Source organism: Chinchilla lanigera, unplaced genomic scaffold (genome assembly GCF_000276665.1).
Source record: "Chinchilla lanigera isolate Chin_1 unplaced genomic scaffold, ChiLan1.0 scaffold00013, whole genome shotgun sequence".
Lineage (NCBI taxonomy): Eukaryota > Metazoa > Chordata > Mammalia > Rodentia > Chinchillidae > Chinchilla > Chinchilla lanigera.
The window spans coordinates 6,094,585-6,110,746 of NW_004955414.1; the positions used below are offsets into that span (position 1 = coordinate 6,094,585).

General features: G+C 45.5%; 1 protein-coding gene across 1 annotated transcript; it reads left to right on the forward strand.

Annotated features, from left to right (window-relative positions):
* Window positions 1-9,326, forward strand: Fzd4 (frizzled class receptor 4; the record flags this gene model as incomplete). The annotated part of the gene is given in 2 exon segments (XM_005379734.2): window positions 1-569; window positions 2,953-9,326. Coding segments are annotated over 2 exon segments (1,617 nt in total). The 3' UTR covers window positions 4,282-9,326.
* Window positions 9,327-16,162: the final 6,836 nt, after the last annotated feature.

Sequence of the window (16,162 nt, forward strand, 5' to 3'; positions counted from 1 at the left end):
GCTTCTCCCGGGCGCGCAGCGGGTCGGCGGGTGTGGGCTACCGCCTGCAGCCATGACCCTCGCAGTCTGTCCCCCGGCCGCGGCCCGGGGCGTCTAATTTCCCACACAATCGCTCGCAGCTGTGGGAGAGGCGGCCCCTGCTCCCTGTCGCCCTCGGCGCCTTCTCGCACTCCCTTGCGCCGAGCCGGGAGCAGCGCGGGCAGCCGGCGCTCCCGGGCAAGCTGGGGGTGTCTGCTGGAGGAGCCCCCCGCGCCGCCGCCCCGCTGCCCGGGACTCTGGCCATGGCCTGGCGGGGCGCAGGGCCGAGCGTCCCCCGGGCGCCCGGAGGAGGCGTCGGGCTCAGCCTGGGGCTGCTGCTGCCGTTCCTGCTGCTTCTGGGGCCAGCGCGGGGCTTCGGGGACGAAGAGGAGCGGCGCTGCGACCCCATCCGCATCTCCATGTGCCAGAACCTCGGCTACAACGTGACCAAGATGCCCAACCTGGTGGGGCACGAGCTGCAGACAGACGCCGAGCTGCAGCTGACAACTTTCACGCCCCTCATCCAGTACGGCTGCTCCAGCCAGCTGCAGGTGGGCGACCCCGACCCCTGGCGGAACCCCTGGGCGGGGAGCCCGACTCCCTCCGTGGCGCCCGTGCCAAGCCCAGCGCCCGGTCTCCTCCCTAGCCTTCAGGGTACAACTCCCTGCAAAAGAGGTTTCCATCCCCAACACCACTTTGCAGTCCCTTCTCAGAGACTGGAAGCCAAAACGTTGTGTAAGTCATCTGGCTTGCGAAAGAACCCGCTCCTACACCCCGCCCTTCCGTTTCTTTCCCCTGCCCACCCGTGTCTGGCCAAGCCCCTAACCCCAGCGGAGTTGAAGGTTATCTTTGCCAAGGTTTCTGGCCACCGCTGCTAGGTGGGTGAGTCCCCAGCGGGGCAACCAGCTGCAGCTCAGGCTTGGAAGGAGAGATAAGGAGACAGACTTCTCCTCCCTTCCCCGACCCTTACCGACCTCGTTTCTCCCCGTATTGGCGGGGAGGGGGAGGGTTATTAAATAAAATACCACCGCTCCATTTCTGCGGAACGGCCCCTTCTCGCAAATTCCCACACGGTTTTAGAGGTCATTTCGAGCAGGAGTTACTGGGTTGGCTTGAGTTCTTGTCTTCAGGGTTGAAGGCAGGTTCAGTGCTTGGAGGGAGAGAAAAGACTCCAGGAAGGTAGTTTGTATATCAGAAGGGTTTCCCCCCTTTTAAAAGTCATTACATTTTTTAAAGCTTTGCAATGTGTAGTGATACAGAGATTGTTCTTTAATAATAATTGAAGAGAGAGATTTACATATACAAGGTTGGTATAATCTTGCAAAAACATCCCGGGGGTGTGGGGAGCTGAAAGGAAAATTAAAAAATTTAAGGTCGTGTTTTGATTGGTGAGACTGAGAGTTTTAGAAATTTAGAAAAGAGAGTAGTTGGGAAAAAAATAGAGGTCACTGTCCAGGCTAAATGCTTCAGAAATCTATGGGTCTGGCTCTGAGTTCTGGGAGATAAGAAACAGACGTACTGTTTACTTACTAGCTGCGTGTTTTTACATAGGTCATTTTAAAAGCTGGATTGTGGTTTTGGAAAGATGATTGGGATTAGACCTGTTGCTGGTGAAATATCCCTGTGGAAGTTTCAGAACTTTCAGAAATAGGTTATAAAAGCTTAAGAAATGATCTTGTAGCTCTCAGTTTGGAAACAGCACATATCCTGACATCAGTGGCAATTTTGTTGGAGAAACAGCTTTTGCAGGGATATATATTTTTAATTACATGTATCCTGGGGAAGCAGCCAAGCTGTTCTGAAGGACAGGACTGGATCCCTTTACATGCTGGAAAATAGTTACTTGTAACTCTAGACTTCATAGACAACATCTGTAAGGAGCCAAGGAGACTGTTTATCAATGCTGGAGGAATTGAGGGCAGCAACTGGACTCTCCCTTGCCGGTACTGCAGTTTCAGGGACTTAACATTTACGTTTTCCTATTGTGTTTCATTATTATTCATTGAAGAAATCCTCGCCAAACAAACCCCTGGTGACCAGAGACCTCTATTTGCAGCTCATGCTTGGGTCTGTGTCTCAGGACATTTTTTATCCTAATATGGGACTAATTTAAATTTTGGTAAAAAAAGAACATTAACACAATCTATATGTTTTACATTTTTAAGATAATAAAGAAATGGGGGTATAAAAGCACCCCTTAGTTAAATGAGTCATTTTACTAGACTCTTCAGCTCTTCCAAATAGTAGCTAAGACTGGGGTGGTCACAAGTACCATAATCCCACAACTCTGGGAGAACATAACAAAAGGATCACAATTTTGAACCTACTCTGGGCAATTTAGTGACTTGACAAGACCCTGTCCCAAAACTTTTTTTAAAAAAAATTTTATTTGTACATGTTTGCGGTACCTGATTGCATTCATTGTAGGAAATTGGTACATGTACATCAGAATTCTTTTTTTTTTTCCTCTTCTGCTCGCCTTTTATTTTGCCAGTGTCAGATTCACTTATTTTAGCTTTAAAAAGGGCTAGAGATGTAGCTCAGTGCAAAGACCCAGGGTTCAATCTTTAGTACCACAAATAGTAGCTAGACAGGGAAGGAGTTTAAAAGTTAGTTTTTAAAGGTTTTTTTTTAATGGTTGTATGAAGACAGATTATGTAATTCTTCAGCCAGATATATATATATATATATATATATATATATATATATATATATTTCTCCGGGGAGGATTACTAAAGCCACACTAAGGAAAGCGTGTAAACGTGATAGGTTATTAGGAACCCTTGTTGGAGTCAGAGTAAACAGACAGACACCCAGTAGGCTGATTTAAGAGTAGATATGTACATTGCCGGGAAGCGTTCAGTCAGCTTTGTGCAAGCATTTGGTTACCCTTCCAAGTCATTGTTTTCTTTGTTTATTTCATTACTTTTCCAGTTCTTCCTCTGTTCTGTTTATGTGCCAATGTGCACAGAGAAGATCAACATCCCCATCGGCCCATGTGGTGGCATGTGTCTCTCAGTTAAGAGACGTTGTGAGCCTGTCCTGAAGGAATTTGGGTTTGCCTGGCCTGATAGCCTGAACTGCAGCAAATTTCCACCCCAGAATGATCATAACCACATGTGCATGGAAGGGCCAGGTGATGAAGAGGTGCCATTACCTCACAAAACGCCCAGCCAGCCTGGGGAAGAATGCCACTCTGTAGGAACCAATTCTGATCAGTACATCTGGGTAAAAAGGAGCCTGAACTGTGTTCTCAAGTGTGGTTACGATGCTGGCTTGTACAGCCGCTCGGCCAAGGAGTTCACTGACGTGTGGATGGCAGTGTGGGCCAGCCTGTGCTTCATCTCCACCACCTTCACTGTGCTGACCTTCCTGATTGATTCTTCCAGGTTTTCTTACCCGGAGCGCCCCATCATATTTCTCAGTATGTGCTATAATATTTATAGCATTGCTTATATTGTCAGGCTGACTGTAGGCCGGGAAAGGATATCCTGCGATTTTGAAGAGGCTGCAGAACCCGTTCTCATCCAAGAAGGACTTAAGAACACAGGATGTGCAATAATTTTCTTGCTGATGTACTTTTTTGGAATGGCCAGCTCCATTTGGTGGGTTATTTTGACACTTACTTGGTTTTTGGCAGCTGGACTCAAATGGGGTCATGAAGCCATTGAAATGCACAGCTCTTATTTCCACATTGCAGCCTGGGCCATCCCTGCAGTGAAAACCATTGTCATCTTGATTATGAGACTGGTGGACGCAGATGAACTGACTGGCCTGTGCTACGTTGGTAACCAGAACCTCGATGCCCTCACTGGCTTTGTGGTGGCTCCCCTCTTCACTTACTTGGTGATTGGAACTTTATTCATTGCTGCAGGTTTGGTGGCCTTATTCAAAATTCGGTCAAATCTTCAAAAGGATGGGACAAAAACAGACAAGTTGGAAAGGCTGATGGTCAAGATTGGTGTCTTCTCAGTACTGTACACAGTACCCGCAACCTGTGTGATTGCCTGTTATTTCTATGAAATCTCCAACTGGGCACTCTTTCGGTATTCTGCAGATGACTCAAACATGGCAGTTGAAATGTTGAAAATTTTTATGTCTTTGCTGGTGGGTATCACCTCAGGAATGTGGATTTGGTCTGCCAAAACTCTTCACACGTGGCAGAAGTGTTCCAACAGACTGGTGAATTCTGGGAAGGTAAAGAGAGAAAAGAGAGGGAATGGTTGGGTGAAGCCTGGGACAGGCAATGAGACTGTGGTGTAAGTCTAGCTATGCGCCGTGCTTTCCTCGTCTGGAAGTGGGGAATGCCAGCATTTCTGTGGAAATGCTCCTAGAAGTCTGAAGCAGTGAACCTCAGTTTGAACAAACTAGCAACACTCAAGCAACCCCCATCAGTCCACTACCCATCACTCCCACCCCAGCATCATAAAAACCAATGATTTTGCTGCAGACTTTGGAATGATCCAAAAATGGAAAAGCCAGTTAGAGGCTTTAAAGCTGTGAGAAATCAAAATGTTGATCACTTTAGCAGGTTGCAGCTTAGAGCGTGGAGATCCTACACAGATTCCAGCAAGTCCAGGGTGATGCTGTTTTTCCCTCCAGGGTGGGATTTGAGATGTGAGTTGATAACTTGCAGAAAGAAAGATAAATTTTTTTAACCCTTTAAAATTTTAAATACTAACTAGGTCTTTCAGATAGCAAAGTGATCTGTAAACACTGGAAACGTTGAGTTCAGAGGAGTGTTACAAGAGTTTTATAGTTTGGCTGATTTAACATAAACATCTTTGTGGTGCACTGTCTTCTGTTTAGAACTTCGTGGATTGCACTCCCAAGAGGTGGTGTCAAAATATTTCAGTGCCTTTGTCATAAAACAGAATTGTTTGAACAAACAGAGTGCTGTTCTGACAAATATAAGGTGTCCAGTGGATTTTTCTTCTCTCTCCTCCTCTCTTTAATTTTAACATCTCCGTTCTAGGCTGCTGCTGTTTTCATTTTACACTAATGACTCAAAAAAAGGTATTTTTATAGGAATTTTTGCAATGCAGCATGCCTAATGAGGGGGAAAGGAAGGGTGATTCGCTTTCTGACAATCACTTAATTCAGAGGAAAATGAGATTTACAAAGTTGACTTACCTTACCAACCCCAGAGACCTATTGCATTGAGCAATGGGGACTTAATATATTTTACTTTGTGTGATTGCATCTATGCAGACGCCAGTCTGGAAGGGTTGAAATGTTAAATTTCTTGGCAACTTTGCATTCACACAGATTAGCTGTGTAATTTATGTGTGTCAATTACAATTAAAAGCACATTCTTGGACCATGACATAATATACTCAACTGACTTTAAAACTATGGTCATCTTGCATTCTTAGACTGATAGTGCCTTTCTCCGCCTTAGCTAAAGAATGTTATCAGAGTCCAGTCTACTTACCACACTGGAGACTTATTCATTTTTGTAAAGGGAACTAAGGACAGCTAATCCAACTACTTGGCACATAATTGTTCCCTAGTAATTAACAAAGGCTCCTTATAAGATTTCATTGGAGGCAGTGTGGCCTGGAGTATTTATATGGTGCTTAATGAATCTCCAGAATGCCAGCCAGGAGCTGGATTGGTTAGCAGGGAATAAAGTGTAGACCATATGAAATGAACTGCAAAATCTAACAGCACAGGTCTTAATTGCCTTATGTGGAAGTATCCAAAGCCTTTAAAATTTATGCTTTATGCTCCTCACGAGGGGGTACCCCCTAGCAGCCTATCAAAAGTTGCAATTCTTTTAAAATTGTAGCTGGCCTTTTTCTTAATCTGCCTTAGGCATTCTAATCACCAGATCTCTGGGACAATTTGTTGTCAGTGTCACAGGTTGCTCTCCTTGTAACTCGCCTCTGTCTTTGCTTTAGCAGCTGCTTCGCAGTAGCTTATTATTTATTAATTCATGACATCTTAAAAATAGATAGAAAACCTTTTTTCTTTTGTGGAGAAATTTTTCCAGGGACTCAGAATTCCAAATAGGTGATCAAATTCTGGAAATAAGCATGTCTTCTTATTTTGACTTGAGCTTTATGTCTGTGCTTTGACATTTTCTGTCCTTTTTCCCTCTTGTTTTTACATGTTACTGAGCTGCCTGCGATCAAGATACATGTAAGGTCCTTCGCATGTTTGCAAGGGAGAGTACTGGGGCTTTTGAAATAGAAGCTGTCTGAGCCTGGGTGGCCCCTGCTGCTTTGTGCAGTTGGACTCTGGGTTAGGGCTCCAAGGAACGTGAGAATTGATGGCTGGAAGGACCAGTTTAACTCTATTTGAGGCCGCATTGCCCACAAAGTGGAGAATGTGAACTCCCCTTGCTGCTCACAGAGGGTTCCCATAGCTGTGCAGGGCCCTGGAGCGTGCACCCAGGGGCAGGGCCTGCCCTTACTCACGCTCCACCCCGGTGTCTTGGGAGTTGTGTGGAGTTTGGCCCAGGGAAGGGAAGGCGGCTGGTCAGGGAGAGAGTGTCCTTGCTTCTGGAGTAGAGGGCATTGTCATGCAGTTTTCTTTCTCATGCTTCATGACTATATGACCAAGGCAGCACCTACCAGGTCTGGGCATGGAGTAGGCATTCAGTATTTGTCAACGATTCAACAATAATCATAACAATCAAAGCGCACTTGGTTGAACTCGGGATGCTTTGATTGTGAATTCTGGAGAGAGTGCCCTGACAATTTTGAGGGTGTGACTGCCTCATCCACAGATTTGCTGCCTTTTCAGGGAAAGGTACATTTGATCAGAAGTGGATGTTGGTACAGACTGGATCAGTAGCCTTAGCAATGCCGCAGTGTTATAGGCCTTTCTTCTCACATTCCAGACAATGGGGAGTGTTTACAGTTTCAAGAAAGGAACTTTGTGGCTGAGGAGTCAGTTTCCAGTGCCCTTCAAGCGACTCTATGTTTTCTTAAATTGATATTTACTTTAAAAAAGCAAAGTCTATTATGTTCATTTATTGAATTACCACTGTGTGTAAAGCCCTAGTTTGGGCATTAGGGATGCCATGGGAGGTAAACTCTGTTCTAATGGATGTAGGATAGAGATGCCCCTGGATGTGCTTAGCTGCTGGTTTTGTGAAGGAATAGGGGCCTGTAGAATTCAAATTAGTGTCACTGTCTCTTTTCCACAGACCTCTTTCAGGGTCTCTGTACCTTAATCTTTTGTCCTTTCCCAGGATTCCTTCTAAATCAGTTACAGGGATTGTGACAAAGCATCACTTCTGCTTCATGACAATCTACCTACAAGTCCCCAGGAAAACTGAGAACAAGTTACATGGAAATAAGTTCCCACACCTACTATGGCTTTGGGGGCAGGCAGATTGTGTTTCAGTTGTGCCTTGTGACTTGTATAGGCATATTTGAAGACAGTATCTAACTGGGAAAAAGTTAGGTTTTTTCCCCCTCTGAAGTCCAGAATAAATAGGTCTGTTTGTAGCTTTTACAAAAGTCTCTTGGCCTCCAGAGATTTTATTAAATCGGACCAAGGGTACCTCAGTCTAACCTCCTCTTTGGCAGACTTTTCTCCTGCTGCATAGAGGTCAAACCTTAACATAGAGTAATATGGGGTAGAATTGGCCAGAGCCATCTGGTTAAGCTATTTGATTGATTCATATTCTTCCTTTATGGAGCCTCGTTTCCTGAGACGACTTCTGAGCTGGCAGCTTGCTCAAGACCCTGAAACTGGAGAAGGGGTGATACCTTTCATTTCTCTGTGATGCTCGTTGATTTTTTTCTTTCCTGGGTCACTCCCTTACCTGTATTCCCCAGAAACAGGATCTGAAAAACTTCTGTATTAGATTCTGCATCGTGATTCTATCGAGCACCCCTAGCTTTGAACTCCCTGGCCCCCTGGCTTCCTGGTCCTGGAATTGAGTGGTTTCCTTTTGTGTTGAGAACCAAGCTGGTACTGGATGACACGAAGATGAACTCAGCATCTTCAGCCCGGGCAGGCTCATGTAAAGGGCTCTCCCAGGATGTTGTGATCTTGGTTTCTGATCAGGTAGCTACAGCAGCAGTTACAAAAGGGAACCGCAGAGCACAGACTTTGGAAGGAACCTCTTAAAATCAGTCTACATCTTGAATTTCATTCTATGATAGAGGGAATTGGAGAGAGTTGCGCTTCTAGCCAGTCAAGTCAAGTCCCTGGACTCTGACAATTTCCTTTGTTCCTTTATTGTGTTTGAGTTCAGAGTCCATGTCTGGGTTTGCATTATGTCTGGCAAAGGACCTGGGTTATCATTTTTCTTCTGTGGCTAGGTCACAGATCTCGGAAACACCTAAGAAAGTATTGTGCTCCTACCAAGGATCAGATGCTGGAACCTTAAATAATGGATTTTGTTTCACTGTAGCCTGGATAGAGCCCTCTGTTGCTGCCGATTGCCATGCAAATGTGCAATAATGGCGTGCTTGACAGTACCAGAGGGGAAGTGAACCATGGATCCCCCCCAACATACCTGTTCCCCTGGTAAGTCCAGCTGCCCCTATAGTGGCTTGTTTGTTTCTTATTTACCCTCTTCCACCTGTGTGCATCAGCAAGTTCCTGGCATTCAGCCAGGCAGTCTGTAAAGACCTTTTTGGGATCCCCTATGAGCCATGCCCTCAACACTCTTGCACCTCTGTTGGTTTCCTGCAGTATTCAGTACATGACCTCTGGCTCCCAGAAGGCTTCTGAAGAGAAGGTTGAGAACAGTTCTGCCCCACAAAGTTTGGGTCCATCTTCCCTGTCAGGTTGTTAGAAATTCCCAGTCCCTTATAGGCCCTGACATCATTATGGGTTCTGGGAGAGGCACACTGCTTTCTCTGTCTCTCCCATTGAGGCAGATACATGGTTCTGAGTTTCTCCTACCTCACAGGGATGTTGTGAGGCTTTAGAAGGCGAAAGACGAAGAAGGCCTCTTGAGCTCTTTTAAGAAAGATGGACCAGGTAGTGGGTGCAATCTGCAGAAAGATGAAAGAAGACTCAGCCTGCTTTGTATGGCAGTCAGGCTAGTTGCTCTCTGGCCCTTTCTCAGATCCTCAGGCCACTCCACAGCTCCAGGGACCTGGAGGCCAAGCTGGGGGACTTTCAGATATTCAACATAGAGGTACCAGGCAAATTGCTGTACACACACCCTGAATGAATTTGCTGAATTTGAAAGGAAGAAGGCCCTGTCTTTAAGGATGTACAAAAGTATGTCTGCATTGATGTCTGTACTGTAAATTTCTAATTTATCACTGTACCAAAAAATCCCTTGCTATTTAATTTTTGTATTAAAGGAAAATAAAGTTTTGTTTATTAAGTCATGTGTGATTTGGCATACTTCTGAAAGTATAGTGTGGCCCCTAGGAAGCACACATGCCCAGCAGTAAGAGGGGATTCAGTTTCCATGGCAGGTTGAGAAATACTCTCTTGGAGCGTCTTTGTTTATTTTTACTAGTGCTATTTTCCCCCTCTGGGACTTCTGGGTCAGCAAACCCCCACAGTCCAAGGTCACCAGAATCTATCACTGCTGTGGTCATCAGTAGCACTCAAGTAGATCACAGGATGCTTTGGACGTAACTGCAGTTCTCCACTGTTGTCGCCATGACTCCTCATTGTGCCATTTCTCAGGGTGACCATCTTTACTGTGAAGTCCTTTTAACTTAATCTGGTGGCATGAAAACATTTTCTCATTACAACTAGAGCCTCAGGCCTTTTGAGAAGGGAAAGGGAGCTTTTAGAAAACCTTAAGTTTTTATCTTATGTTTTTCTGGCTACACAATAGTTCTATTTTGTGAAATAGATATGGGAATGTGTTGCATCAGTCAGTCAGGAGAACGTCTTCGCTAGCTAATTTTATACATTGGGTGGTCTGTGTCCCCAAATCCAGAAAAGTTGCTGGACAAAGCAAATTCAAAGCGATTATCAGGACATTGTCATGGTGTCCATTAATATTACAGACCACACAGAGAGGAGAGGTACTGCCATCGGAGATATTTGCTGATGTCGCTGATGGGATCAGCCCTCTTGGTTTGTTTTTAAATTTCTTTCCACCCTTAACTTCACTTGAATACCACCCTGTCTTGGGGTGAGTAACAAGTCCAGTGTACAAGGATTTGCAGTACTCCTTATCTGCAGATTGCTATTGTACTTTTATCTCAAACCTTAAATGAAAGGAAGCATGTAATTTAAATTCTCTTCCCTGTAAGACAGGCTATATTTCTCGTTCCATTACATACTCATTAAGTAGTTATGAAGTTAAGGAAAAGTCAACACAATCTGGAGTGAATTCATAATAATCCCTTGCACTTGTAGAAGCACTTTCGCAATAGAAAATACTTGTGTGATTTTGCTTTCTTCTCATGGCATTTCTGAAGTAAGCAGGGCAAGCATTGCCTTTCTCCAGACTTACAGAGGGCAAGGGGAGCACAAGGAGATAGGAATCTGGATGGCCAGATCTCATGCCTGGCTCAGGGTTTGTGTGTGTTTTCATTTTATACAGGTTTTCTTTTTTGCTTGCATTTCACATTCCTATGGGTTGCATTGTTAGGTTGAAGTCCTAACCCCCAATACCTGTGAATATACAGGAAATAGGGTCCTTTCAGATGTAATTCAGTTAAAATGAGCTCATACTAGATTAGAGGGGCGTCTCACCCAACAGGGTATCCATCTACAAAGAAGGAAATGTGGCCCCAGAGGAAAAAGCCCTGTGGAGGCAGAATTGACGCTGTACAGTGGCAGGCCATGCAAGAAACACCAAGGATTGCTGGGAATCTCTCAGGGCTAGGAGAGAACCAGGGAGGATTTTTCCTCGGAGCCTCCAGAAGGAACCAACCTTGAGTCCCGACCTCTAGCCTTCAGAACATGGTGAGAATAAGTTTCTGTTGTCTTAAGCCACCCAGTTTGTGATAATTTGTCATGGATCCCGTAGGGAATAAGCGCATACTGGAGTTCTTGATTTCTTTACTACAAAGTACTTCACTGGATGTGGACAACCCTTTGCCAGGCATTATCTCTCCATAATGAGATCTGGCCATGAGCTTCCGTTTTTGAAGATTATGTAGTGTAATCACTATAGTGAAAATCTGTATCTGTAAACTGGCCACCTATAGTGTAAACCTCATGATCCCTTAACCTTCAACTGGCCGACACTGGTCTTGGCTGATCTACCACCCATCCACCCCCAAAGGGAGCTCACTGTGCAGAGGCGGGACCCTAACTGGAATGTAGCTCAAGGGTTTTTAGCATTTCTGTCCTGAGAACTGATTTTTTTCTCTTTCCCATTTTAGCTTTCACATGCAATCATAATTTTAAAGTTGAGCTGGCTCTTGACTAAAGAGGTCAACCTTGGCCTCCTGCTTTTAGAGGTTGTGTGAACAGAAATAAACCACACTAGGACAAGGGCTTGATCCTCGACTCAGCTTTCTTTGCAGTGCAGCCGAGTTGGTAGGACATCATTAAATGTTCCGGAGACACGTTGGACTTGGGAAGATTTAGTCCAATCAGGTTTTCAAAGCGGGCTGTGGTGTTACCTGGAACGCCTAGTGCCGCCCTGGCCTATTCCTTCAGCCTCCTCACCCAAGGGTACCCCATCAACCCCTCCATCCAGCTTTCATGGCAAAACTTCTCTGTTTTCCACAGGGAGAAAACTGCAAAAATCCTTTCCCATCAATTTGCTGATTTTCATCAACCTCCCTTATTTCTTCCTATTAGTACCTAGGGCATGTTTGAAATTCTTCCTTCTGAAGAATTTTAGTCTATGAAAAGAAACTGTGCTGTATACTAAGCTCATATTCAGTATAGAACCCAAAGCAGGGGTGGGAGCAAAACGGCTGAGTTTCACAGCAAGATAGGGCTCCAGCGTCTGAGGGGAAGGCTGTGGGAGCTTGTGGAGGAGGATGTGCCAGAGAGAAAGGGTTGCCTTCTTAACGTGGGTGTAGTTTCTCCTGTAACAGTCCCCTGTGGCAATTTCTGAGCAGGCCTGGAAGGTCAGACCCCAAGGTCTTCTTCCTGAGGGATCTTGGCCAGGGGCAAAGGAGGGAAGGATATCAGGAAGGAGAGGCTGTGCCTTTCTCTGCTGTTTCCTAATACAGATGTAAATTTCTTTTCCCAAAGGTTAGCCTTTCAGAGCCATTCTTCTGTTGCAAAGGTCTGCAATTTCTCTGAGTGTCCCACTTGAAATATGCCAAAAAATACATTTGGGGTGGTATATTTTGATCTCCCTCATGTCCTATCCTCTTTTCATCTAAGAAGCTAGCCCCAATTGTCAATGCCTTTCCGCTTAGGAGATGAAATGATTGACTATGTAAATTTTCTAAAGTGCCTGAGGAGTGCATTACTTCAGTTAGTAAAAATGGGTAAAGTACAAAGCTCTGAGATGGAACTAATAACTCACAAAACTTGTGCTAGCTTCTCCTAGTTTTAACATTTTTCTCATTTTAATTTTCCTTTCACACTTACCTTGCACTTTGATTTGTTTTGGAGAGAAAGTCACACGATATTGTTCTGGTTGATCTCAAGCCCAACTGATCAAGCAGTTCTCCTGCCTCACCTTCCCCAGTTGCGTGTGTGTGCATGTGTGCATATGTGTGCATGTGTGTGTGTTTTCTTTTGTCTGAAAAGCTCTTTCTATCTTTCTTCAGCTAGGTTTTATCTGTTCCTCCTTCACAGCTGAATTCTATGTCATCTCTCCTGGGAAGACTTCCTGGATCTTCCTGTTTACCACTTCCTGCCACCCTTTCCAGGTTACTACTGCTCACTGTCAGCCTCTGTGCCTCACCTCTGAGAACATTTGTGTCTTTTGTCACAGTGTGTGCATCCCCTTCCCCGCTAGACTGAGCTCCCCGAGCAGGACTCCAGTCACTCAGATTGCCTCTCTGTGTATCCTCAGAGCCTGGCACAGTTCCTGGAACATTCATGGAAGGAAGGAGGGAAGGAAGGAAGGAAGGAAGGAAGGAAGGAAGGAAGGAAGGAAGGGAAGGAAGGAAAGGAAAGGAAGAAGGAAGGAAGGAAGGAAGGAAGAAAAGAGGAATGGAATAAGGAAAGAAAGGCAGTAAGGAAGGAGATGATTACCTTGTCAGATGGGAACTGAGGAACTGAAAGGCTTCTGTGACAAATGTGGCCGGCAGAGGAAGGAAACACAGGTGACGGCAGCCATTACCGCAGCACCACTTTCTAAAAAAATGCTATGGCTCTGGCTCCAGAACACTTTTTAGCTTCAAAGATGGCTTACAGAATGATTGCCTGTTTCTCTGTGTTGCTTGTAATTGCCTCACCCTTTTTTCTTCTCCTCCTCTCCCCAACAAATAAAATGCTGAGAGTCTCCTACACGTACAGCACTGGAGTTGGAGACAGGAGAGGGGAGTGATTTAAAACAAAACAAAATAAACAAAATTGAGCCGAGCACAGTGGTCCACACCCACAGTCCCAGCACTTCAGGAGGCTGAGGCACAAGGATCTCAAATTTGAGCCCAGCCTGGGCAACTTAAAAACTTAGCAAGACCCTGTTTCAAAATAAAAAAATTTTTAAAAATGCCTGGAGATATAACTCAGCACATAGGCCCTCGGTTCAGTCTCCAGGACCACAAAACAAAACAACATGAAAGACAAATTCCAACTTAGAGTCCCCAGATGATGACAAAATAGAGAAAGAATTCTGCTGTTATTAACAAGTTTAAATCTCTAAACCTGAAAAGAACCAATCCTCCGCTGCTTAGTAAATATTTGTTGACTAGTAGCACGCGGGGCCACCATGTGCTAGCCACCGTCCTGGGCAGGCACCGTGGGGAACACTGAGATAAATAGGACGCAGTGTTTATTGCAGAAGTTTATGGCAGGAAGCCATGTGTCTCATTCTAGCCCCTCCCCAAAATCTGTGCTGCTGGACCTATCCACCGGGTGGTGTAATGGCTTCCTAACCTAAGGCCCAAGGTCTTGTTGGTTTAGCTAGGGTCGATTGGCTTCTGAGGGCCCAGTGTAGTGAAACAGTGTCTAAAGTGTTGTCAGCTCACCATTCGACTCCTGAGAGCACAGGCCTGCCTGGGGGAATTTGTGAGGAGAGCAGGGGCAGAAGAGAAAGGGAGAGGGGTGCAGCAGAGAGACGGAGCTCCTTTAAGACAGGATCTGCTCCTCGGCATTCAGTGTGTGAAGTACAAAAGCTGACACTCACTTGCGGTGTGATATTGAGACATTCAGTCATGGGATCTAACCCACTGCCTGCAGCCGAGCAGCTCTTCTAGGCACACGTGTCAGTGGATAGTGTTTACACCGAGGAGGGCATTACATTGAGGCCCACATTACAGCTAGTCTGCCTTGTGTCCTCTAAACCTCTCTCCTCTTGCTACTTTCATGTCCTAGTTCCAGAAATCCAAAGTGATCGCTGGGCATGGTGGCGCATGCCTGTAATCCCAGCACTCAGGAGGCTGATGCAGGAGGATCCCTGGGAGTTCGAGACCAGCCTGGGCTACAAAGTGAGCTCAAGGCCAGCCTGAACTGCATAGCGAGACCCTATCTCAAAAAGACAAAAACGAAAAACAAAAAGCAAAACAAATAGAAAAAAACAAAGTGCTCTCTAGACGTCTGAAAGAGTACGTGGCCAGTCGTCCTACCTTAGGCGCAGTGAAAGTGATAGATGTGCGAGTAAGTCGGCTGTGAGCTCCTAAAGGGAAGCGCACAGCTTCAAGTCCTTGCGGGTAACTGGAGCCTCAGTTTCTGGAGTGAGGAGCAAGGAGGGCGAGGCCAAGCTGTGGACGGCCTGGCGGGGAGGTTGAGTCTCTTGCGGTGGCACAGGGACGTTGGCACCGGTCTGAAGGCCAGTGTCCGTGGAGGTGTTCTTATCAACACGGCTTCTTATTTATTTATTTTTATTGTGCTGAGGCCGCTGTGTGGACTGCGGGCTGGAAAGACGGCCAGCTGAGGTGTGGATGAGAAGCCCGGAGGCCTGAGTAAAGGTAGAAGCAGAGAGATGCAAAAGAAGGCGCGACTTTCAGAGAAAACACAGTGCTCTGTATCCTCCGCAGCCCTGTTCAGTGAGCCGAATCTTCACTTCTAAAACGCTCTCCAGTGCTTCCGAGGCGAGGAAGTTTGTTCGCGCTGTACATCCGGGACAGAGCGCTCTGCATGGCCAGCTACAGATGACTAACGCGCGGGGCCACAGTGGACTGCAGCCCTGGCCAGCGGCCCGGAGCCTGGATTTCCTGCACCGAGATGCTCCCCCGTCCGAGGGTCAGAGGCACGTGCGCCGGTGGACGGCCGGAGTCCTTGCGGTGCAGAGCAGTGTTTAATCATTTACAGGGCGCTCAGGGCCCACCACCTTTCGGGGTCCCGAGTTTCCTACCCCAGTTCAGCTCCTCAAAGAGCTGACTTAATTCCATAATGAAGGCTTAGTTTAATAGAAGCTTAATCCCAGTCACGTCTCCTATCTAGGTTTTCTTTCTTGACAGTTTTCTTTGCTGGTTACAATTATCAGTGAGTCTGGGTTGCCTGACAGTGACCAAAAAGGATATCACAGGCACACACGTTTTTCCTAGTCCTCTTCCTTTCAAATCAGAAATTCTGTATAACATTTTCCATAAGTGAGCAAGAAAACCACTTCCTAGGTTTTTTTGCAACCCCCCTTTTTTAAACAACAGACCTTCCTCTTAGATTTACATCAGCATTTAGCTAACTTCCTGAACATTTCACCCATTTCCTGAACTTATTCTGAGGAAGGAAAAACATCCTCCTTCAGAAATAAATGCAAATAATCGCAGAGATTATTTCTATTAAATAAATAGTGTAAACCCAATGGAATTTCCTGCAAGACATACATTTACCACAGATATTGCAACAAAAATCTATTTGTTATGATTCTGTAAGACCTATCGTTTTTGCAGTTAGACGGAGGAATTATAACCATTTTGTGACTCAGGAGATATGTTGCTCAAGGAGTAAGTTCCAGACTGTTGCCATGCTTCCTTTTGTTCAAAATATTTTTTACTGAGAAATTTGAACACCAGGAAAATGATTATCTTTTTTAGGTCAGCATTTTTTTAAAGCTTTGTTTCTTTTAAAACAGGATTCTCGCGACACCTAGTGGTAAAGTGATGAAGAACAGGTGCAGGAGGAATAGCAATTTAATACAGTTGATTTTCCCCAGAAATTAGGAATTTTTTTTTCGTTT